We start from the raw sequence: 26443 nt of genomic DNA on the forward strand, positions 1-26443 counted from the left end.
TTGGAGCATAGATTTTGGTAGAATAGTTTGTGGGCGGCATTTGCGGAGTCCCAAAGGTGCCAGAACAGCAGAAAAACCCCAAAAGTGACCCTATTGTAGAAATTACACATCTCAATGAATTCGTCAACGGCTGCAGTGACTATTATGTAACATCCACGCCAGACTTTATTCTGGAGAATTGCAAATATGTCAGTTTAGTGCCCATACATTGTGCCCCCATAAAGTGTAGTGCCCCCATATATTGTAGCAACCCCAGACATTTCTCCTCATGAAACACACCCCATAAATTGTTAAATGCTCTCCCTGCCACAATAATGCCAAACATGTATCATTTGGCATTTGGATTTGGGAGTACAGAATTCACTGGATTTTATTTGAGGGGATGGGCGCTGTCGCTTTTCCAGAGTTTTTGTTCTACCAGTAATGTGAGACCCCCTATAGTTCCAGTGACAGATGACGAACCTGAGAGGGAGTGGTTTTGTGTAGGATAAATTAGGGGTTTTATTGGTAACATTTTGGGGTACATCATTTTCGATTGCTTCCAGAATAAGACTGGATTGCTAGTCTACACTAAGCACTTACGTCGGGGCTTCTGTGTAAATTCCATAAAAATACGATTTAGACGAAACCCCTAACGGAACCACCCACTATAATAAGGCACTTTGGAGTCCGTTTGGCGTCTGCTCCGGTGGTCTCAATCTTTTTAGGCATGAACAGATCTGTGGTCGCCCACACTTGTGTGCTAATAAAAAGCCTAAAAATGATGGGACGCCTCCGGACCAGTCCAAAGGGACTCCATTGGCCTCATAAGTGAGTGGCTCCATCTGGAGTTTTGTCTGAATTGAGGTTTTGGGGAATTTACACTGAAACCCCGATGTAAGCGCTCAGCGGAGAGCGCAGGATAAATGTGAGCAGAGCCTTATTCCGTTTTTTTTGGAGGCAGAATGAACAAATAGACAGCAGTACAAGAATAGTCCTTATTTTTATTTTTGTGCTGTTCACTGTGCGGTATAAGTTATAAGGCGGATTTATTCTTCTGGTTGGTGTGATTACAGCGATACCAGATTTTTATTGTTTTTTTTTTAGGTTTTGCTGCTATCACACAGTAAAATACTTTTTTTTTAATAAAAAGTAGTTTTTTTCGTCGCCATGTTCTGAGAGCTGTAACTTTTTTATTTTTTGGCGAACAGAGCTGTATAATGGTTTATCTTTTGTGGGACGAAATGAAGATTTTTTGTGGTACCATTTTGGGGCACATAGTCATTTTTGGTCACTTTTTATTCAGATTTTTCAGACGCAGAATGAACAAAAGCCAGCTATTCAGTTATGGTTTTTATTTTTAATGCAGTTCACCGCCCAGTAAAAGTGATAAGACCGATTTGTTCGTTGGGTCGGTATGAAAACAGCGATACCAGATTTATATATTTTTTTATGCTTTGCTATATTTACACACTAAAAACAGTATTTTACATTATAGAATTTGATTTTGCATTGTCATATTCTGAGAGCCGAATGAGCCATATTATGGCTTTTTTTTTGCGGGATGGTTTATCGTTTTTATTTATTTCATTTTTTTTACATATGACTTTTTTATCGCTTCTTATTCACTTATTTGTGAGTCAGTATGATGAAAAAGTGTCATTTTTGGATGTTTTTTTTATTTTATTTTTTTACTGCGTTTGCCAAATGCAGTAGCTACCGGGGGGGCAGAGGGGGGCGGTGGCCCCACACTCTCAGTGGCCCACCCGGGGCTACACTATTGTAACTGTGTAAAGCAGCACGCCGATACAGTTACACCCTGGGCAGAACAGGGAGTCTCGATGTCCCTGAACTGCCCGGCGCCCCCTATGGGGCCCTTGAACAGAATGGGGGCCCCCAGTGCCAGCTTCGGGCCTCCACACCCGTCACCGAAAGCTCAGTGTTGAGAGAGGGAGCGCGACGCTCCCTCTCCCATCAGTCTCCCCTCTGCATCTGATGACACTGACGTCATCACTTAGTGCCCGGCCCTCTGTTCTGGAGATGTGCAGGCGCTCGGAGCAGCGGAGGAACGAGGAGGAGAGGTAAGAATCGTGTTTGTGTTTATTTTTTTTTCCTATGAGGGAGATTATGCTACAGACTTTGCCTATGGGGGGGGATTATGCTACAAACTGTGCCTATGGGGGGGATTATGCTACAGACTTTGCCTATGGGGGGGATTATGCTACAGACTTTGCCTATGGGGGAGATTATGCTACAGACTTTGGCTATGGGGGAGATTATGCTACATATTTTGGCTATGGGGGGATTATATTACATATTTTGCCTATGGGGGGGGATTATGCTACAGATTTTGCCTATGGGGGTGATTATGCTGCAGACTTTGCCTATGGGGGAGATTATGCTACAGACTTTGGCTATGGAGGGGTTATGCTACAGACTTTGCCTATGGGGGGATTATATTACATACTTTGCCTATGGAGGGGGATTATGCTACAGATTTTGCCTATGGGGGTGATTATGCTACAGACTTTGCCTATGGGTGGATTATGCTACAGACTTTGTCTATGGGGATTATGCTACAGACTTTGCCTATGGGGGATTATGCTACAGACTTTGTCTATGGGGGATTATGCTACAGACTCTGCCTATGGGGGGAATTATGCTACAGACTCTGCCTATGGGGGTGATTATGCTATGGACTCTGCCTATGGGGGGATTATAATATAGACTTTGTCTATGGAGGGATTATGCTACAGACTTTGCCTATGGGGGATTATGCTACAGACTTTGCCTATGGGGGATTATGCTACAGACTTTGTCTATGGGGGATTATGCTACAGACTCTGCCTATGGGGGGAATTATGCTACAGACTCTGCCTATGGGGGTGATTATGCTATGGACTCTGCCTATGGGGGGATTATAATATAGACTTTGTCTATGGAGGGATTATGCTACAGACTTTGCCTATGGGGGATTATGCTACAGACTTTGCCTATGGGGGATTATGCTACAGACTCTGCCTATGGGGGGGGGATTATACTACAGACTCTGCCTACGGGGGTATTATGCTACAGACTCTGCCTATGGGGGGTTATGCTACAGACTCTGCCTATGGGGGGGATTATGCTATGGACTCTGCCTATGGGGGGATTATAATATAGACTTTGTCTATGGAGGGATTATGCTACAGACTTTGCCTATGGGGGATTATGCTACAGACTTTGCCTATGGGGGGGGGGTTATACTACAGACTCTGCCTACAGGGGTATTATGCTACAGACTCTGCCTATGGGGGGTTATGCTACAGACTTTGCCTATGAGGGGGATTATGCTACAGACTTTGCCTAAAGGGGGGATTATGCTACAGATTTTGCCTATGGGGGGTCGATTATACTACAGACTCTGCCTATGGGGGGGATTACACTACAGACTCTGCCTATGGGGGGGATTATACTACAGACTCTGTTTATGGTTGGGGGATTATACTACAGACTCTGTTTATGGTTCGGGGATTATGCTACAGACTTTGCCTATTGGGGGAATTATGCTACAGACTTTGCCTAATGGGGAGACTATGCTACAGACTTTGGCTATGGAGGGGTTATGCTACAGACTTTGCCTATGGGGGGATTATATTACATACTTTGCCTATGGGGGGGGGATTATGCTACAGACTTTGCCTATGGGGGTGATTATGCTACAGACTTTGCCTATGGGGGAGATTATGCTACAGACTTTGTCTATGGGTGGATTATGCTACAGACTTTGCCTATGGGGGATTATGCTACAGACTTTGCCTATGGGGATTATGCTACAGACTCTGCCTATGGGGGGAATTATGCTACAGACTCTGCCTATGGGGGGGGATTATGCTATGGACTCTGCCTATGGGGGGATTATAATATAGACTTTGTCTATGGAGGGATTATGCTACAGACTTTGCCTATGGGGGATTATGCTACAGACTTTGCCTATGGGGGATTATGCTACAGACTCTGCCTATGGGGGGGGGGGTTATACTACAGACTCTGCCTACGGGGGTATTATGCTACAGACTCTGCCTATGGGGGGTTATACTATATAATCTGCCTATGGTGGGATTACACTATAAACTCTGCCTATGGGGGGGGGGTTATCGAACAGACTCTGCCTATGAGGGGAATTGTACTATATTGAGGACTATCTGGTGCATTATACTATATGTATGCTATTTATAAAGTGTGGGGATTACAGTTAGGGTCATACAGTGTGGGAGATAATGTGGGGTCTTTGCACAGTGTGGGGACAATCATACAGTGTGGGAGATAATGTGGGGTCTTTGCACAGTGTGGGGACAATCATACAGTGTGGGAGATAATGTGGGGTCTTTGCACAGTGTAGGGGCCATCATACAGTGTGGGAGATAATGTGGGGTCTTTGCACAGTGTGGGGACAATCATACAGTGTGGGAGATAATGTGGGGTCTTTGCACAGTGTAGGGGCCATCATACAGTGTGGGAGATAATGTGGGGTCTTTGTATAGTGTGGGGACAATCATACAGTGTGGGAGATAATGTGGGGTCTTTGTGTAGTGTGGGGGCCATCATACAGTCTGGGAGATAATGTGGGGTCTTTGTATAGTGTGGGGACAATCATACAGTGTGGGAGATAATGTGGGGTCTTTGCACAGTGTAGGGGCCATCATACAGTATGGGAGATAATGTGGGGTCTTTGTGTAGTGTGGGGGCCATCATACAGTCTGGGAGATAATGTGGGGTCTTTGTATAGTGTGGGGCCATCATACAGTGCGAGAGATAATGTGGGGTCTTTGCACAGTGTGGTGGTCATTATACAGTGTGGGAGATAATGTTGGGTCTTTGTATAGTGTGGGGGCCATCATACAGTGTTGGAGCCATCAGTTTGGAGGCTACTAAGGGGTCAGTATACTGTGTGTGGGGGGTACTATACAGTGAGGGGGCATCATACTGTGTATAGAGGAGCTGTACATGGGCGGAGACTCAGGACATTATTAAATGTTAAGTGGGCACTTATCGTTATAGGGGAACTCAGTTTATTGTGACTATCAAAGGGGCACACAGAGGGCATTATTACTTTCTAGGGGGCAAAATGTGGGCACTGTTTTCTAGGGCACTTGCACAATGTATTACTATATTCTAGAGGTTTGTTTTACCACCTAGAGGGGACACAGTACCACACAGTAGGTGCAGTAATAGGGACACGTACAGCAACAGAGGCTCAGCATTGGATTATCAGCAGGATGAGGCGTTTGAGCAGGTTGGGAATAGATGGGGACAGTGCCTGAGATGTAAGGAGTCAAATGTCTCTTTGTTGTGATCGCTGCAGACCAGAGAATCTGAGTCCTGGCTGGAGAAGTCGTCGTGTCGGTCTGGGCCAGATGGAAAAGTGAACAATTTAATCAGAAAGAACATCAGCTGTAAATCACCATATATAACTGTGCTGTGATCTCTGATATATTCTGCAGGACTGCCATCTATCAATATATGTCACTACATGGCAGTAGTATCAGTGCTGGTCTTTGTATAGAGATTATTTTTAGTAACAGCGGGTTTCCTACATCCACTATCTGGGTGCGCCACAATAGTTGTAATCAGGGTTACCTAGCTAGGGGCCCACTTAGAAGTTTCGTCCCCCCCGACCCAAAACCCTAGCTATGCCTCTGGCCAAACGGAATAAATAACATACATCATAGAGAAAGATAAGCCGCACTCACCATTCCTTGTAAAAACTTGAATCCTTTATTGCTTCATTCCAATAAAAATATGGCATGTGGGGAGGGAGAGAGGACGGACAACAGCCGTTTCGCTCTTGGGATTAGCGCTTATTTCATGATGTATGCCTAGTGATCACCTGTACATAGCAGCTAGGCTATGTCATAGATTACTTGGACCCGCAGAAGCACTAATCCCAAGCACAAAACGGCTGTTGTCTGTTCTCTCTACCTCCCCGCTTGCCATATTTTTATTGGAATGAAGCAATAAAAGATTTAAGTTTTTACAAGAAATGGTGAGTGCGGCTTATCTTTCTCTATGATGTATGATATGGACTTGCCTAATTAAGCCGAGCACCACATTTTTCCTGTTGAATGGTAGAGTGTCTAAAATACAGGTGGATCTAATCTACTGCGGTTGTGAGGTGGTGCAGGCTTCTATATACATGGAATAAATAACATGACAGTTTTATAGAGTGGGTCGTTCCGGATGCGGCGATACCAATTATGTGTACATTTTTTTTGTTTATTTTAGTTCTATCACAAACGCTGCATTTTGAGCAGCAAAACAGATTTTAGTAATTTGTGTGTGCTTTTTTATGTTTTTTATTTACAAATTTTATTACACTTTTTTACTACTGTGGGACATGTGTAATTTTCACTTTGATCACAGGTCCTGTACTGCAGTGCATGAGACCTGTCAGTGAGTCATTGACTGTGCCTGTGAGATCCAGCAATAAGCCACCGTACCCTGGGATGATCACATGATCTCAGGGTAACCATCAGGACCTGCGATTCTCATTGCGAGGGTCCGATGGTTACTAAGGGGGTCTTGCGACCCCCTTGTAACCACTTAGATATCGCTGTCACAATTGATATTAAAAAACCCACAATAATTTCAAAATGAAAAAAAAAAATGGAGTACCACAGGTAGTGAAAAAACAACAGATATCACAATAGCAAAGATAAAACCATAGTGGACCTTGCAGTACCGATAGTACCCTTAGATGAAGTGTTTCTGCAAACAGCGTGTCAGGTTCGGTGGGACTTCACCATCTCCCTTGCGTTCTGTACCTACTGTGCCACGTGGGTATACAGAATGATCTTTTTTACCATATAGTCTCCTATTGACTTGTATTACTATGTGGGTGGCTTATTCTTAATATTAATATCATATTCACTTATACTACTACCTTCATTTTATTATATTTATTATCTAAGTGCCCTTGTCACCCTAGTTACTATCGGTACAGCAAGGTATCCACTAAGGTTTACATTTTTGCTATGGTGTTATCCGCCATTTCTTCATTACCTGTGGAGCTCCATTTTCTGTTTTTCATTTTGTAATTATTGTGTTTTTTTTTAATACATTAATAATAAAGATCTTGGTGATTATATTGGCTTGCATTTATTCTATTTTCGGTGTTTCTGCTATGTTGTGCATATAAGCCTTACTATATGAATTGCGAATATAGGTGTTTCTGTCACGAAGCGGTTAAACCAGTCACATACAAAAATACATACATGTGCTAAATTCACACCACCCCCTACCCCTGTGAACCAGTAACAAGACTGTCCTGCACGTTTCTATGATAAGAATATTTTTATTGGAATATTTTCCCAGTAAAGCACAATAAAATAATGCTGCTTGAAACACGGAAAGGTAACAATAACACTCATCATTTGCTGGTTTACAGTTAGTCATTTCAGGATGGATTGCAGCAAATATCAATACAACTGCGGGGAAATCTGAGCAGACACACGAAAGGGACTAGCACATGAGAGACTAACACACGAAAGGGACAGGCACACGAAAGGGACTGGCACACGAAAGGGACAAGTAAAAAAAAGACTAGCACACGAAAGAGACTGGCACACGAAAGGGACTGGCACATGGGAGACTAGCACACGAAAGGGACTGGCACATGAGAGACTAGCACACGAAAGGGACTGGCACACGAAAGGGACTGGCACACGAAAGGGACTGGCACACGAAAGGGACAAGTAAATAAAAGACTAGCACACGAAAGAGACTGGCACATGGGAGACTAGCACACGAAAGGGACTGGCACAGGGACTGGCACACGAAAGAGACTGGCACATGAGAGACTGGCACACGAGAGAGACTGGCACACGAAAGGGACTGGCACACGAAAGGGACTGGCACACGAAAGGGACTGGCACACGAAAGGGACAAGTAAATAAAAGACTAGCACACGAAAGAGACTGGCACATGAAAGGGACTAGCACACGAAAGGGACTGGCACACGAAAGGGACTGGCACACGAAAGGGACTGGCACACGAAAGGGACAAGTAAATAAAAGACTAGCACACGAAAGAGACTGGCACATGGGAGACTAGCACACGAAAGGGACTGGCACACGAAAGGGACTGGCACACGAAAGGGACTGGCACACGAAAGGGACAAGTAAATAAAAGACTAGCACACGAAAGGGACTGGCACATGGGAGACTAGCACACGAAAGGGACTGGCACACGAAAGGGACTGGCACACGAAAGGGACTGGCACACGAAAGGGACTGGCACACGAAAGGGACAAGTAAATAAAAGACTAGCACACGAAAGAGACTGGCACATGGGAGACTAGCACACGAAAGGGACTGGCACAGGGACTGGCACACGAAAGAGACTGGCACATGAAAGGGACAAGCACATGAGAGACTGGCACACGAAAGACTAGCACACGAGAGACTAGCACACGAAAGGGACTGGCACACGAAAGGGACTGGCACACAAAAGGGACAAGTAAATAAAAGACTAGCACACGAAAGAGACTGGCACATGGGAGACTAGCACACGAAAGGGACTGGCACAGGGACTGGCACACGAAAGAGACTGGCACATGAAAGGGACAAGCACATGAGAGACTGGCACACGAAAGGCTAGCACACGAAAGGGACTGGCACATGAAAGGGACAAGCACATGAGGGACTGGCACACGAAAGGGACTGGCACACGAAAGGGACTGGCACACGAAAGGGACTGGCACACGAAAGGGACAAGTAAATAAAAGACTAGCACACGAAAGAGACTGGCACATGGGAGACTAGCACACGAAAGGGACTGGCACACGAAAGGGACTGGCACACGAAAGGGACAAGTAAATAAAAGACTAGCACACGAAAGAGACTGGCACATGGGAGACTAGCACACGAAAGGGACTGGCACAGGGACTGGCACACGAAAGAGACTGGCACATGAAAGGGACAAGCACATGAGAGACTGGCACACGAAAGACTAGCACACGAGAGACTAGCACACGAAAGGGACTGGCACACGAAAGGGACTGGCACACGAAAGGGACAAGTAAATAAAAGACTAGCACACGAAAGAGACTGGCACACGAAAGGGACTGGCACACAAAAGGGACAAGTAAATAAAAGACTAGCACACGAAAGAGACTGGCACATGGGAGACTAGCACACGAAAGGGACTGGCACACGAAAGAGACTGGCACATGAAAGGGACAAGCACATGAGAGACTGGCACACGAAAGGCTAGCACACGAAAGGGACTGGCACATGAAAGGGACAAGCACATGAGAGACTGGCACACGAAAGGGACTGGCACACGAAAGGGACTGGCACACGAAAGGGACTGGCACACGAAAGGGACAAGTAAATAAAAGACTAGCACACGAAAGAGACTGGCACATGGGAGACTAGCACACGAAAGGGACTGGCACACGAAAGGGACAAGCACATGAGAGACTGGCACACGAAAGACTAGCACACGAGAGACTAGCACACGAAAGAGACTGGCACACGAAAGGGACTGGCACACGAAAGGGACTGGCACACGAAAGGGACTGGCACACGAAAGAGACTGGCACATGAAAGGGACAAGCACATGAGAGACTGGCACACGAAAGACTAGCACACGAGAGACTGGCACACGAAAGGGACTGGCACACGAAAGGGACTGGCACACGAAAGGGACTGGCACACGAAAGGGACAAGTAAATAAAAGACTAGCACACGAAAGGGACTGGCACACGAAAGGGACTGGCACACGAAAGGGACAAGTAAATAAAAGACTGGCACACGAAAGAGACTGGCACACGAAAGGGACTGGCACACAAAAGGGACAAGTAAATAAAAGACTAGCACACGAAAGAGACTGGCACATGGGAGACTAGCACACGAAAGGGACTGGCACAGGGACTGGCACACGAAAGAGACTGGCACATGAAAGGGACAAGCACATGAGAGACTGGCACACGAAAGGCTAGCACACGAAAGGGACTGGCACATGAAAGGGACAAGCACATGAGAGACTGGCACACGAAAGGGACTGGCACACGAAAGGGACTGGCACACGAAAGGGACTGGCACACGAAAGGGACAAGTAAATAAAAGACTAGCACACGAAAGAGACTGGCACATGGGAGACTAGCACACGAAAGGGACTGGCACACGAAAGGGACAAGCACATGAGAGACTGGCACACGAAAGACTAGCACACGAGAGACTAGCACACGAAAGAGACTGGCACACGAAAGGGACTGGCACACGAAAGGGACTGGCACACGAAAGAGACTGGCACACGAAAGAGACTGGCACATGAAAGGGACAAGCACATGAGAGACTGGCACACGAAAGACTAGCACACGAGAGACTAGCACACGAAAGGGACTGGCACACGAAAGGGACTGGCACACGAAAGGGACTGGCACACGAAAGGGACAAGTAAATAAAAGACTAGCACACGAAAGAGACTGGCACACGAAAGGGACTGGCACACGAAAGAGACTGGCACACGAAAGAGACTGGCACATGAAAGGGACAAGCACATGAGAGACTGGCACACGAAAGACTAGCACACGAGAGACTAGCACACGAAAGGGACTGGCACACGAAAGGGACTGGCACACGAAAGGGACTGGCACACGAAAGGGACAAGTAAATAAAAGACTAGCACACGAAAGAGACTGGCACACGAAAGGGACTGGCACACAAAAGGGACAAGTAAATAAAAGACTAGCACACGAAAGAGACTGGCACATGGGAGACTAGCACACGAAAGGGACTGGCACAGGGACTGGCACACGAAAGAGACTGGCACATGAGAGACTGGCACACGAAAGAGACTAGCACACGAGAGACTAGCACACGAAAGAGACTGGCACATGAAAGACTAGCACACGAAAGAGACTGGCACACGAAAGGGACTAGCACACGAAAGAGACTGGCACACGAAAGGGACTGGCACACAAAAGGGACAAGTAAATAAAAGACTAGCACACGAAAGAGACTGGCACATGGGAGACTAGCACACGAAAGGGACTGGCACAGGGACTGGCACACGAAAGAGACTGGCACACGAAAGAGACTGGCACATGAAAGGGACTGGCACATGAGAGACTGGCACACGAAAGGGACAAGCACACGAAAGAGACTGGCACACGAAAGACTAGCACACGAAAGAGACTGGCACACGAAAGAGACTGGCACACGAAAGGGACTGGCACACGAAAGGGACTGGCACACGAAAGGGACTAGCACACGAAAGGGACTAGCACACGAAAGGGACTGGCACACGAAAGGGACTGGCACACGAAAGGGACTGGCACACGAAAGACTAAGCAGCCTGAATCTGCAGGAATCCATCCTTCAAAGCCGTTTAACTCCAGGCCGGTGACTGCTGGGACGCATGCGCCGGCTTCCTGCTGCTCAGTTTTCTGACGTGCGCACGCGCTGAAGCTGAAGATGGCGGCGCTCTGTGGTGGGATATTTCGGCTGGCGGTGCCCAGATTTCCCTGTCGTCCCGGACTTTTCAGACAGTCTAGTGGTGGTACGTGGGGTGGGACATGGGAGTGTTTGCGGACATAATATACTTTGTTTGTTGTTGTTGAAAAAGCACTCAAAGCCCAATAGCAAGGAGAATAGGGGTCAAACGCCTCACTAGCACTGTGACCGCCTGGACCTCACTGTTACCCAGCCCTTAGGTGTGTGAACTAGAGAAAATGTTGGACATGTTGTGGGTAACAACCAGCTGTCAGCACGCTGGCAGTTGTAGTTCCACACCAGGTTAGTGAGGAGCCCGTAAATAGTCTGCTATTGAGCTGTGCATTGAGCTGTGCGCATTGAGCTGTGCATTGAGCTGTGCATTGAGCTGTGCATTGAGCTGTGCATTGAGCTGTGCATTGTGCTGTGCATTGTGCTGTGCATTGAGCTGTGCATTGAGCTGTGCATTGAGCTGTGCATTGTGCTGTGCATTGTGCTGTGCATTGTGCTGTGCATTGTGCTGTGCATTGTGCTGTGCATTGTGCTGTGCATTGTGCTGTGCATTGAGCTGTGCATTGAGCTGTGCATTGAGCTGTGCATTGAGCTGTGCATTGAGCTGTGCATTGAGCTGTGCATTGTGCTGTGCATTGAGCTGTGCATTGAGCATTGTGCAGTGTGCCGGAGGGCTCGGATTCTGTGGAAATCCATGGCACCTGTTCATGGCAGATCCCTACAGATCAGTGACAGGTGACCGTATACACCGCCATAAGAGTGTGTGCACGTATACCTTCCAGTTATTCAATCAGGGGACGTGCTAGGAAAACGCTGGCGGTCTTTTAACCTGAAGTGCCTTTTTTTTTTTTTTTTTTGCATAAGTTGTTAGTTTTCTTTGCAGGATGGGGAGATGCTTATTGTTTTTACTCGTATGCATAAAATAGTGACGGGCTTCCAAGTGGACATGAAGAATGGTCAGGTCACTTTAACCTTCACTTCTTTGGAAATCTGAAGCCGTTAGAAGAAGCTCACAATGTCCTTCTGACATTGCAAGGCAAATGTTCATTCTTGTTCGCATTCCTTTAACACTTTTTCAGGCAGCTTACTGAAAAAGAAGTTGTGTTCACAGCCCGAAGATGGTCTGTTAAACCTGATATGTTGAAATGATAAATCTCATAATCAGAAATTAGTATGAATTCACCCAGGCTACTAATGACTAATGTAACAGCTAATAGTTTAATTTTCGGCACAAGCACTGTAGAAATATTTCAAGTTTATTTCAAACACAATTGTGGTGCTACTGACTTTTCAGACTTTATGGCATAGGGAGGGTTAAATATCCGCAGAAGCACCTTCATTCCATGAAAACTTTCTGCATCTTGACTCTGAGCACCAAATATCCAAATTATATTTTTGAAAACTTTTTTTTTCATTTATTGAATATTTTCATTAATCATTATTTCTTCATTATATTTTGCTCATTACAATTTTTTTCCTTATCTGTGCTGTTTTGTATGCACAAATGTTGTTCATCACTAAAGAACCACTCCCATCAAAGTTTTTATCCTCTTAATATATTGAAAAGAGAAGAGTTTACAGGGTAGAAAGTCAAAATGAGCACTTGTAAGTACACAATGCTATATAATATGATGGTTGCAATATATTAAGAGTATAAAAATTTTGGTGGGAGTGCTTCTTTAATTATACGTGTTCCCGTATGATTGGTTTTATGTCTTTTACAAGTCTCTCAAGATTCTTATATTTAACTACGAGTAACGGCGTGCTTAGTGGTTCCTTGTGGGACCACTGTTTTATGTGTTTGATATAAAGCTAAAATATTTTACCTGTGCATGTGATGTGAAAAAGAAGGGATTGACGAGACAAAAAAAAAATCATTCATCTGACCAGCACTTTTGAATGCCATGGGTCAGTCTGTTATCTGATTACTACACTCGGCTTCATCAGCCTGTAATCACACACAGCCCAGCAGCGAGATCAGGAGAGCATACTGTCATTACAAGTCTCACAGTGGTAACCATTACACATCACACTGGTAATGCCCCCTTTCATAATAAGCTCTGAAGGTGGAGTCCCGTGCAGATCATGGTCTGGCCCATAGCAATGAACATCTCATTTACATGTAAGAAAAACATGGATTTCTCTGGAGTACGACATTGGATAGCAGATATCAAGGTATCATCTTAGGCTATGTGCCCACGAAGCAGAAATGCTCCAAATTTTTCCTGAGCGTTTCTGCATCGCCCTGGCAGAAAAAACGCATGCGGATTGTTCATGCGTTTTTCCTGCCAGGGACATGCGGATGTGAAGCGTTCTTCACTGGCATTTCTGCATGCGGGTTGACAAGCGCTGTCCAAGCGATTTTAGCATCACTTGGAAAGTGCTTGACAACTTGGTCACACTATATAAATCCATGCAAACGGCATGGATTTATATAGTGTGATCGAAGAATGGTAAAAAATAAATATATACTTACCTTCTGATGGCCCCCGGAGTCCTTGTCTTGGCTTGCCGGCAGCTCGCGGTACACTGAAAGGACCTGCTGACGTCAGCGGTCGCGTGACCCGTCACATGACTAAATGACATCATGGCAGGTCCTTGAGTCCACCGCGATCTGCCGGCAAGCCAGGGCAAAGACACCGGGGGCCATCAGAAGGTGAGTATAATGTATATTTTTTATTTATTTATTTTTTTTACAGATTCTATGGTGCCCTGGTCCAGAAGAGAGTCTCCTCTTCTCCAGACCCGGGTACCATCCGCACATTGCTGCGTTTTTTTCCGCAATGATAATCCACAGCGGAAATTTCCGCAGCATGTGCACAGCACATGCGGATTATCATTGGGGAACATGGCAGACCTTCTACCAAGCATTTTTTAAACGTTTCTGCAGCGGAATTGCTGCTGCGGAAACGCTTAAAAAACGCATCTTGGGCACACAGCCTTATTCAGATTCCTATGACCTACATGCCCATATAGACTGCCTAGGAGGGTTGATCCTACTGACAGATTCCCTTTAAAGTTCATCAGAATGCATTAACCTCATATAAAGAGTTGTCTCAACAAACCATAATTCACAGAAGCATACACACCCCGTTTCCGAATTATAATTAACCCCTTTCATGACATGGCCTACTTTTGCTTTTTCCTCCCCTTCTTCCAAGAGCCATAACTTTTTATTTTTTATTTTTCTGTTCACGTAGACACATGAGGGCTTGTTTTTGTAGAACGAGTTGTACTTTTCAGTGACTCAACTAATTTTACCCCGGGGCGTATATAGAAATCATAGGGCCCCATAATAGAAGCTCTAATCCCCCCCCCCCCCTTCCCCAGAGTATGATGACCCTACAGTACCCCATCTCAACTTTCCCGGCAAAGAATGGTGACCCCCAACACAGTATGATCCCCCACACCTCACCACTCTGTATAATGGCTCCCACTCGCCCTCCAAACAGTATAATGGCCTCCACATAGTATAATGGACCCCACACAAACCTTTACACTGTATAATTGCTTGCATACAGTATAATGGCACCCACATAGCCCTACAAATATTATAATGGTTCTCACATAGTCCTCCCTATGGTATAGTGGGCCCCATAGTCCTCCCATGTGGCACAGTGGGCTCCCCATAGTCGCCTTCCGCGTGGCACAGTGGGCTCCCCATGGTGGTCGCCTTCCGCGTGGCACAGTGGGCTCCCCATGGTGGTCGCCTTCCGCGTGGCACAGTGGGCTCCCCATGGTGGTCGCCTTCCGCGTGGCACAGTGGGCTCCCCATGGTGGTCGCCTTCCGCGTGGCACAGTGGGCTCCCCATGGTGGTCGCCTTCCGCGTGGCACAGTGGGCTCCCCATGGTGGTCGCCTTCCGCGTGGCACAGTGGGCTCCCCATGGTGGTCGCCTTCCGCGTGGCACTGTGGGCACCCCATGGTGGTCGCCTTCCGCGTGGCACTGTGGGCTCCCCATGGTGGTCGCCTTCCGCGTGGCACTGTGGGCTCCCCATGGTGGTCGCCTTCCGCGTGGCACTGTGGGCTCCCCATGGTGGTCGCCTTCCGCGTGGCACTGTGGGCTCCCCATGGTGGTCGCCTTCCGCGTGGCACTGTGGGCTCCCCATGGTGGTCGCCTTCCGCGTGGCACTGTGGGCTCCCCATGGTGGTCGCCTTCCGCGTGGCACTGTGGGCTCCCCATGGTGGTCGCCTTCCGCGTGGCACTGTGGGCTCCCCATGGTGGTCGCCTTCCGCGTGGCACTGTGGGCTCCCCATGGTGGTCGCCTTCCGCGTGGCACTGTGGGCTCCCCATGGTGGTCGCCTTCCGCGTGGCACTGTGGGCTCCCCATGGTGGTCGCCTTCCGCGTGGCACTGTGGGCTCCCCATGGTGGTCGCCTTCCGCGTGGCACTGTGGGCTCCCCATGGTGGTCGCCTTCCGCGTGGCACTGTGGGCTCCCCATGGTGGTCGCCTTCCGCGTGGCACTGTGGGCTCCCCATGGTGGTCGCCTTCCGCGTGGCACTGTGGGCTCCCCATGGTGGTCGCCTTCCGCGTGGCACTGTGGGCTCCCCATGGTGGTCGCCTTCCGCGTGGCACTGTGGGCTCCCCATGGTGGTCGCCTTCCGCGTGGCACTGTGGGCTCCCCATGGTGGTCGCCTTCCGCGTGGCACTGTGGGCTCCCCATGGTGGTCGCCTTCCGCGTGGCACTGTGGGCTCCCCATGGTCAGAGAAGGAAGGAGGGGAATCCAGCATCCGAATCTTCGTATAAAACTAATATTTTATTCCAAGAATTAAAAACACATAGGTGTATCAAATAACATCCAAAAAAAAAGATTGTCACTAAAAATCCTGAAAATGCAGGTTATGGGAATCGTTCACTGGCAAATTTGTTTCAAACCGAAGTTCTTAATCATTGCATACTGAGTAAGTGTGTAAAACTGCGTTATGTGTCATATCCTGTGGGCACACATGACTGCAAAGCTCCAATCAGGACTTAAAAACCAGCATCATATATAGACATTAAATACAGAATAAACAATGCATAGCGAAAAAGTACATTCATCATGGTAGATAAGATCATGCCTAATATTCATTCCTAATGGTGTTCTGGTATTTAATTTATATATCCACAACAATTCACGATTGAGGAGACTCCTCCGATGAACCCCTCACTCTATCGGGTTTATTCACTCGTTCAATTCCTATCACCTGAAAGGAAGAAGTGTCTCCGTGTTTTAAGGTAAAATGTTTGGACGCGGTAGAGCATTCAGAAATTAATTTATTAGCCGCATCAGACAAATGGCGTCTCATGCGAGTCTTTAATGAATTCGTTGTGCAGCTGACATATTGTATAATACCGGTTTGGCGTGGAATTAGTTACTATAATTGTTGAATTTTGTATGTTTGCCCCGTTACTGAAGATGAAAAAGATATAGTGGATTGTACACATCTACAGTAAGCACGAGTAGTGTGTCCACACCTAAAAAAACGGTTAAATGGAGCCAGGTATTCTTTGAAATTGTTAATTGTTTTTTAGTCTTGAGCTGAATCCAGAATATATAACAGAGCATATGTTGGTGATTCATCTTGGTTAGGGTGTAACACAGATGGTAAATTTGCCCATGGATTCTGTAACAGAAAGGACCTGATCGCCTGTTGATTGATTGGTCAATTTGTGCGCCCATTGATGCAAAAGCTTTTTCACTATTGTATGATCTTATGTTTTCCATAAAATTCTTGGAGTTTGGTTCTGATCCCTTCATGCAATTAGTAATGTAGGGATGCATTCATACTTCTTCCAGTTTGATAGTTCCATTATGACAAGTTTGTTGTAATACAAAATGGGCATTTTTTTTTGTTTATTGGGCCAAGATAGCATGGTACCATGTTGTCTTCATTGAAGTTTTCGGCAAGCAAAGCAGTGTTGTGAGATCTCAAATTCTCATGCCAGCGGGCAGATTGGTTAGTACGGGCTACTGTGTCTCTCAGTATTGGCTTTGCGATGCTGCTGAAGCTCACCTTCTGTCCTATTTTGTCTGGCAGACCTATGCCTTTTTAGCATCAGCTTTGCCCATTTGTTGATGCTCTTTTGGGTGAGATTTTGGCGGGCAGCCCTTTTTCTGACAGCATTGGCTTCAAGCTGCAATTGAAGGTGCTGTTCTATGACCTTGCTTTTACAAACTCTTTGAGCTTCAGCCCCTCTTGCTTTTTTTTGCCTGAGCTTCCTCCTCAGAAGGTGCTTGCTGGCGTTTGGACGGCATTATTATGGAACTAAGATTGTAAACTTTTATTGGCAGTTTTTTAATTATATTGCAGCATTATCTGATAAATGGTTTACAAATATATAAATACATTTCTTTTTTTTTTTATAACTGTGTGGTATTTCTTTACGTTGGATTCTTGTTGCGGGAGTTTGGGGGTGGATGTCTTCCTTCCCTGACTGCTTTCCCCCTTTTATTTTTCTTTTTTGCACCACGCCCGGACTTTCCAGGTCAGGTGTTATCTGTGTATTCCTCCCATGGCTTTTTTCCTATCCTTTATCTTTAATTATATTTTTGTTTATTTATTACCCTTGAAGTAATCTTCTCCCTTTTTCCAGTAGCCTTATAGGCGGTGTTTCCGTAGTACTCTGCTCACTGTGTATTAGAATTAAAATTGTGCCGCAGTGTGGGTGTGTGCAGTGCTATGTTAACTTTGTAGTATAATACTTCAATAAAATGGCGTCTGAGTCAGTGCGTGCGCACACCGCACTATCCGGTGGCCATCGATGACTGGTGTGTGCGCACTGCTATTGACGCTAAAAGAATGCGTCCAGCATTAGATATATATTTTTTTGCCTAAAATACAGAAAAGAAATGTCATCTTTAACTTTATGCCTTCTAGAGATCATTTCATGTTCAACTTCTTAACTGTTCACAATAGCTGTAATTTTGACCAGGGGTGCCCAAACTTTTACATGCCTCTGTACACCAGAAAAAAAGGAACATTTGAATTGGCTTTATGTTCTGCTGTTGTCATCCGGTGGGGTAGAAAAGTCCTATCAGTATTTTCAGTTGACAGACAGATGCGCCTATAAGTTATGCCCCCGCCGGCACTAAAACCCTGCTTTGATAGAACGCTAGCAGCATGGCTGGCCAGCACTTCCAAGGCATAGAGGGACAGTTCATGCCACGTGTCAAGCTTGGAGACCCAATAGTTGCACGACACAAAGGAATCATGGAGGATGCTGGTACGGTCGGCTAGTTACTCCTTCACCATCTTCAAAATTGTTTCCCTCTCCTCCAACCCTTTATTTTCTTTTTACTTGCAGGTACGATGGTACCCACCATCGTACCTGCAAGTAAAAAGAAAATAAAGTAAAAAATAAAAAAAATAATTCATAGTCACCTCTCCAGCTGCCCCCGGTCTCCTCCCGGCCGCGTCCACTCTCCTCGGCGTCCCGCGGTGTACTGGCTGGACCTGCGGTGATGTCATTTAGTCAGCTGATGGTCACGCGACCGCTGACGTCAGTGGTCAGGTGATGGTCGCGTGACCATCAGCTGACTAACTGACATCACCGCAGGTCCTGCCAGTACACCACGGAACGCCGAGGAGAGAGGAGACCGGGGTCCGCCGGAGAGGTGAATATAAGGTTTTTTATTTCTTATTACTTTTTTAATTCTTTTTTTTACTTTAGATGCAGTATTTGAAGCAGAAATCTCCTCATAAGTAGGTCACGCAATATAAATCCATGCCAGTTGCATGGATTTATATTGTGTGACCAACTTGTCAAGCACTTTCCAAGTGATGCTCAAAATCACTTGGAAAAACGCCTGAAAAAAAGCATGCATAAACGCATGTAAAAACGCTGAAAAAAATGCATGTAAAATCCGCATTCGTTTTTCCTGCCAAGGAGATGCAGAAATGCTCAGGAAATTTCTGCATCGTGGGCACATAGACTAAGGCTGTGTGCCCACGTAGCATTTTTCAAGCGTATATGCTGCGGAATTTCCGCAGCGTAAACGCTTGAAAAACGCATGTATATCCGCACCCCATGGTCCCCAATGGGATTCCGCAAGTTCTATGCACATGCTGCGGATTTTTCCGCAGCGTTTATGCCGCGTTCAAAAATCCGCAGCATGTCATTTAATTTTGCAAGCGGAATTGCCTTTGTCCAATGCATAAAAAACGCAAGGCAATTCCGCATGTGGAAAACGTGTGATAAACACGCGAAAAATGCGCGATAAACGCGTGCGGAATTCCGCATGCGTTTTTCCGGGAGAGGACTTGCATTTATGCAGCAGAAATTTTCTGCTTCATAAATGCAACGTGGGCACATAGCCTTAGGGTATGTGCACACTTTGCAGAAATGAAGCAGAAAATTTCTGCATCATTTCTGCATCTCCCTGGCAGAAAAAACGCATGCAGATTGTGCATGCGTTTTTCCTGCAGAATACATGCGGATCCACATGCAGATTCCCATGCGTTTCCGCATGCAGATTGACAAGCGCTTTCCAGGCGATTTTAGCATCACCTGGAAAGTGCTTGACAACTAGGTCACACTGTATAAATCCATGTAAACAGCATGGATTTATATAGTGTGACCCGAGAGAGTGTATATACTTACCTCCGATGGCCCGCGCTGTCCTGCTTTACAAAGTTCCCGGCTGCCGGCAACTTTGAATTGAAAGACCTGCCGACATCAGCGTCACGTGACCCGTCACATGACTCTGACGCCAGCGCAGGTCCTACAACTCACTGCAAGTGCCGGGAACCAAGCGGGAGCGGAGCGCGGGCCGACAGAAGGTAAGTATACATTTATTTTTTATTTTATTCTTTTTTTTACAGATTTTTTTAATGGTACCTGGGTGTGGATGAGACTCTCCTCTCCTCCACACTCGGGTACCATCCGCATATTAGAACGCGCCAATAGCGCAAGTACAGATGCTGTCTTGCGGAATTGGCGCGTTCTAATGCAAGTCAATGGCGGCGAAATCGCCGCGTTTCCGCAAAATTAATTGACATGCTGCGGATTTTTGACCGCAGCGTTCACGCTGCGGAAAAATCCGCATCATGAGCACAGCACATACGGATTTCCATTGGGGAACATTGCTTCCCTTCTACCATGCGTTTTTCATGCGTTTCCGCGGCGTTTATGCAACTGCAAAAACGCCGCGGAAACGCATGAAATACGCATCGTGTGAACTCAGCCTTAATAGCGTTCCCTTGCCTCTGATGAACCTTGTGCATGTCTGAGCATGCTGGTAGTGGTTAGGCCCCTGCTGATCTTTGTACGACACAGGTTGCAAATGACCATTTGTTTATTGTCCTCACATTAAAAAAGCGCCAGACTGGGAAACACCTAACCCTTGGCCTGGGAACTTGCCGCGTGTGGGTGCTCTGGGGAACAGTTGCCTGCCTTCTCCCTCTGGTCACCCCACTGTCTCTTCCTGCCTGTTGCAGTGCTGTGGATCTCTCCCACTCTGCGCAGCTGGCCTCACTCTGCATGACATCTTCCCAGGTTTGGTCAATGACTTCATCATCCACCACCTCATGTTCCACACTCTGGTTCTTCTGACTTGTTGACTTAACATCACTTGTTGGCAACTGTGTCACATCATCATCATCATCATCTACCTCTTGAGACATTAATTGCCGTTCCCCACTGTCATCTACTGACCATGGGTGCTCAAATATTTGGGCATCACTGCTACACAAACTCCTCATGTACCTTTTGAAACGTCCAGGGTGAGAGGCCAGCATCAACAAATGTAAAAAGCTCCTTGGAGTGTCCGAATGTGGGATCACTTGTCTCCTGGGACTCACCATGATGGGAGGAAGGAAGATCAGGGTGTGGATTATATCGTCCTTACTCTTGGTTAGTGAGACTGGACCATGTGGAAGACAGGCTGGTGCTGGTAAACATACTGGAAGCATTATCTGCCATACAACCGACCACTTGTTCGCACTGCTCTGGCTTCAAGAGTGGTGTCCTGCGTTACCCTGCAAGGTGGGACAGGAAGCTAGGTTTCATGGATGAGTGTGTTTGTTGTGCTACCGCAGCAAGCACAGTTTCATCTGGGCCTCGGCCTCTGCATGCACCATCAGCAGCGTGTCTGCTACCCCATCCCTTACCACACAACTTGCGGATTTTAAATTAGTTAAGCCTGCAAACTTAACAGTATTAATAGGGTTTTTTTTTTTTCCCCTGAGAAGGACTTTAGTTTAGCAGCAGTCCCTGTGGTATACTAGAGCTGCAATAGTAATATTAAACTTAGCCAAAATGTCTATAATCCTAAAGTTTCCCTCCACTGAATGCAGGTAACAGCAGTTTTACAACAGAAAAGAAAATATTTAGCCTTGGCAAAGACTATTGTTTTAATACTGAAGGAGCAGTATGCAAGTACTCCTATCGCAATATTATTAAACCCTGACTATATCCATGCTCTAAACTACGCTCTCCCTCTCATAACAACTCTCCCTGAACTGTTTTCTGAACACAGTGCCGAGCATCGTGTCCCCGGGTCTTATATACAGCGGCATGTAAAATTTGGGCACCCCTGGTCAAAATTGCTGTTATTGTTAACAGTTAAACAAGTTGAAGATGAAATGACGTGTGTATATTATGTATGTATGTGTGTGTGTGTATATATTATATATATCTGAAAACCTTCCTGATTTCTTATTCCTTTGCATGTTTGTCATGCTTAAATGTTTCAGATCACAAAATATAAATGTATACAAAAAATGCAGTTTTTAAATGAGGGTGGTTAAGTGAAAAAGAAATCCAAACCTATAGGGCCCTGTGTGAAGGTGATTGCTCCCCCCCCCCACCCAAGACATAAATTAACTGTGGTTTATCACATCTTTGGGAAGCGGAGTTAAATTTGCCTAGCAACACACAGGCCTGATTACTGCCGCATCTGTTCTCAATAAAGAAATCGATTAAATAGCACCTGCCTGACAAAGGGAAGTAGACCAAAAGATTTTCAAAAGCTAGACATCGTGCTGTGATCCAAAGAAATTTGGGAACAAATGAGAAACACAGTAATTGAGATCTATCAGTCTGGAAGAGGTTGTAAAGCTATTGCTAAAGCTTTTGGACTTCACAGAACCACAGTGAGGCTATGTGCCCACGAAGCAGAATTGCTCCAGATTTTTTCCTGAGCGTTTCTGCATCTCCCTGGCAGAAAAAGCGCATGCGGATTGTACATGCGGATTGTACATGCGGATTGTACATGCGGATTGTACATGCGTTTTTTCTGCCAGGTAGAAGCATTTGTGAAGCTTTTTTTTTAACGAGGAGACCGGGGGCGCCGGAGAGTATAATTTTTTTATTTTAATTATTTTTTAACTACAGTTACTATCGTACCCAGGTCTGGAGGAGAGTCTCCTTTTCTCCAGACCCGGGTACCATCTGCGCATTGAATTGCATAATATCCGCATGTGTACATGTCATGTGGATATTATGCGATTCAATGGCGGCGAATTCACTGCGATTCCGCAAAATTAATGGTAGTGCTTCGGATTTTTCCGCAATTTTAATCCTCAGCGGAAATTTCCGCAGCATGTGCACAGCACATGCGGATTATCATTGGGGAACATTACAGACCTTGCAGCAAGCCTTTTTTTTAAGTGTTTCCGAGGCGGAATTAACGCCGCTGAAACGCTTAAAAACCGCATCGTGGGCATGCAGCCTGAGAGCCATTATCCACAAATGGCAAACATTACCCCAATAGCGCAATAACGAGTCATCCAAGAGGTCTCAAAAGACCCCACAAAATTGCAGTCTTCACTTGCCTCAGTTAAGGTCCCTGTTCATGACTCCACCTTAAGAGACTGGTCTAAAATGGCATGCATAGCAGAGTTCCAAGACGAAAACCACTGCTGAGCAAAAAGAACTTAAAGGCTTGTCTCAATTTTGCCAGAAATCATATTGATGATCGCTAAGACTTTTGGGAGAATGCTCTTTGTACTCGCTAGGCAAAAATTGAACTTTTTGGAAGTTGTATGGCCCATTACATCTGGTGTAGAAGTAACACAGCATTTCAGAAAAGGAACATCATAAAAACAGTAAAATATGGTGGTGGTAATTTGATGGTCTGGGGCTGTTTTGCTGCTTCAGGACCTGTAATACTTAAGATGGAACCATGAATTCTGCTGTCTACCAAAAAATCATGAAGAAAAATGTCCAGCCATCTGTTCCTGACATCAAGCTGAAGTGCACTTGGGTTATGCAGCAGGGAATGAATCAAAAGACACCAGCAATTCCACCTGAATGGCTTTAGAAAAAAAAAATTAAGACTTTTGGAGTGGCCAAGTCAAAGTTCTGACCATTATCCGATTGAAATTCTGTGGCATGACCTTAAAAAGGCGGTTCATGCTCGGAAACCTTCCAAGGTGGCTGAAATACAACAATTTTGCAAAGATGAGTGAGCCAAAATTCTTCCAGAGCGTTGTAAAAGACTCATTGCCAGTTATTATCGCAAACGCTGGATTGCGGTTGTTGCTGCTAGGGGTGGCCCAACCAGTTATTAGCTTTAGGGGGCAATCTTTTTTTCACACAGGGCCCTGTAGGTTTGGATTTCTTTTTCCCTTAATGATAAAGACCTTCATTTAAAAAAAATGCATTGTGTTTACTTGTGTTATCTTGTCTTATATTTAAATTTGTTCTGTGAACTGAAACATTTAAAGGGAACCTGTTACTTCCTAGCTACTATCTACACTGCCCCCATTGCTTTGTTAGTGATGCAATGTGCATCACTAACAAGCTTTTTTCATTAAAATCGGTGGTAGTATAACGATTTTATAACATTATGTACACTTTGTCCTACCTGCTGTATCCAGTCATAGGGGTGTGATTCTGCTATTCGGTCATGGGCAGCACCGCATTCAGTCACTGCTGGTGCCGCCCATGTATTTGAATACTGCTCCCGCCAAGGTTGCATCTACATTGGAGGGGAATTTTTGAGGCCCTCACTTTAGCAACTATGATCTAGTCTCCTCAGCAGGAACGTGTCTAGATCGGAGTGGCTAAAGTGAGGACCACAAAAAATCACCTCTGATCTAGACACTTCACTGCTGAGGAGACTAGATCATAGTTGCTGGATTGAGGGCCTCAAAAATTCCCCTCCAATGTAGACTCCACCTTGGCGGGAGCAGTATTCAAATACATGGGCGGCGTCAGCAGTGACTGAATGCGGTGCTGCCCATGACTGAATGAGAGAATTACACCCCTGAAAGTGTATATATAAGGTTATAAAATCATTCTACTACCACCGATTTTAATGAAAAAAGCTTGTTAATTATGCACATTGCATCACTAACAAAGCTATGGGGGCAGTGTACATAGCAACTAGGATGTGACAGGTTCCCTTTAAGTGTGCCAAACATGCAAAAGAATAAGAAATCTGGAAGGGGGCAAACACTTTTTCACACCAGTGTGTGTGTGTATGTATGTATACACAGTTATTATTGTTGCTGTTCATTTCTCTTAATACACTTTGGCCACATATTGCTGCTAGAGGATCAAACATGCACTAATAACAGGACAAATTAAATTTCTCTCTATGTTCTCATTGTCATGTATTTTTTTTTCTTTCAGGGCCACTGTATCAGTACATTCTGGTAGAACGTAGAGGGCAGAACCAAAATGTCGGCTTTATACAACTGAATCGGCCCAAAGCACTGAATGCCTTGAGTGATGGTCTAATGGCTGAGATCAACCAAGCTCTTGACTCTTTTGAAGGGGATCCACAGATTGGGGCAATTGTTATTACAGGGAATGAGAAGGCATTTGCAGGTTAGTTTTGCCTGATTAATGAAATGCTACAAATTTCCCGTAAATATTTGTTGACCAGCTTTGAAAGTCATTCCCCCCTCCCTCATACACCTTCAATGGGTGTTGGACGAACAGTGGTTCAGCCGGCAGCTTTCTCGGCCATCTCTCCAATACACAGGAGCACTGCTGAGTTCTATATGAGAGAGCCACTGCTAGACATCTCCGGTGGCAGCCTATCTCAGGGATCTAAAGGATCAGGAGTCCGAATCTGGATATTCCTGATTCTTAATTCCGTCAACAGTCTGCTTTCTGGGGCCCCAATACACACAGACTGACAGTTGAACCTGTCGACATCAGCGGTTTCGGCGCACGTTAGTCTAATGGGTGTGCTGGAGCCTTAAAGAAGCACTCCCTTCAAAGTTTTTATCCTCATAATATATTTGTCATATTATACAGCACTGTGCACTTACAATTGTTCATTTTGCCCTTCTACACAGCTAATTCTTCTCTTTTGACTGCTCTATGTAGAAACAAGAAGTCTCTTTTCTCTGCATTTATCATTCCCCTCTTCAACTCTTGACCCATCTGCTCCCCTCCTCCCCCCTTACGCAGGGAAAATTGATCTTGGTTTTACATAGAGCTTCAAAGGATTCAGCCATTCAGTCTTTAATCATTTGAAGTCATAACCCTAGTGGAAAACAGATGAACATGGGTAAAAGATTGAAATGAGCAATTGTAAGTAAGTACACAGTGGTATTTAATATGATGGTTGTAATGTAGTAAGAGTAGTGCTGAGCGAGCGTGCTTTTTACTGCTCTTTACTCGCTCGAGCATCAGGGTGCTCGAGAAGTTCGTTGCTCGGTGAGTATTTTTGAAAGCTTGCACGCAAGCTCGAGTCCCCCGCATGTTTGCCGCTTGTTAGACAGCCAATAAATATGCGATGAATGCCTGCCAGTCATTGTAATGCCGTATCCATGTTGGTAATGGCATTACTGTGATTGGCTGGCCTCATGGCGTCATCGGATCTTTATAAGACCCAGTACGCTATTCTCAGCACAGTGTACCAACGGAAACAGGCAGAGCAGAGAGAGCTACTGCTGAACTAGGGGCAGAGTTTTAGCTGCGTATAGGCAGGGATTAGACACAATTTATAGTTGTCAACTGCAACAAAAGCCCTTATTAGGGCTAATTATAATCAATATTAATAATGCTGTTAGAAAGCATTTGGGGAGAGATT

The 26443-nt window shown here is 45.7% G+C and overlaps 1 protein-coding gene across 1 annotated transcript in view; it reads left to right on the forward strand.

Annotated features, from left to right (window-relative positions):
• Positions 1 to 11370: 11370 nt before the first annotated feature.
• The window catches only part of ECHS1 (enoyl-CoA hydratase, short chain 1), a 73352-nt gene continuing 58279 nt past the window's right edge, over positions 11371 to 26443 (forward strand). The window contains exons 1-2 of the mRNA XM_073681473.1: positions 11371 to 11523; positions 25030 to 25227. Of these exons, the coding sequence (XP_073537574.1) occupies positions 11439 to 11523; positions 25030 to 25227 (283 nt within the window). The 5' untranslated portion in view covers positions 11371 to 11438. The remainder of the gene's footprint in view (positions 11524 to 25029; positions 25228 to 26443) is intronic.

Source organism: Phyllobates terribilis, unplaced genomic scaffold (assembly GCF_046119375.1).
Source record: "Phyllobates terribilis strain yellow unplaced genomic scaffold, ASM4611937v1 Scaffold_5__5_contigs__length_657084704, whole genome shotgun sequence".
Classification (NCBI taxonomy): Eukaryota; Metazoa; Chordata; class Amphibia; order Anura; family Dendrobatidae; genus Phyllobates; species Phyllobates terribilis.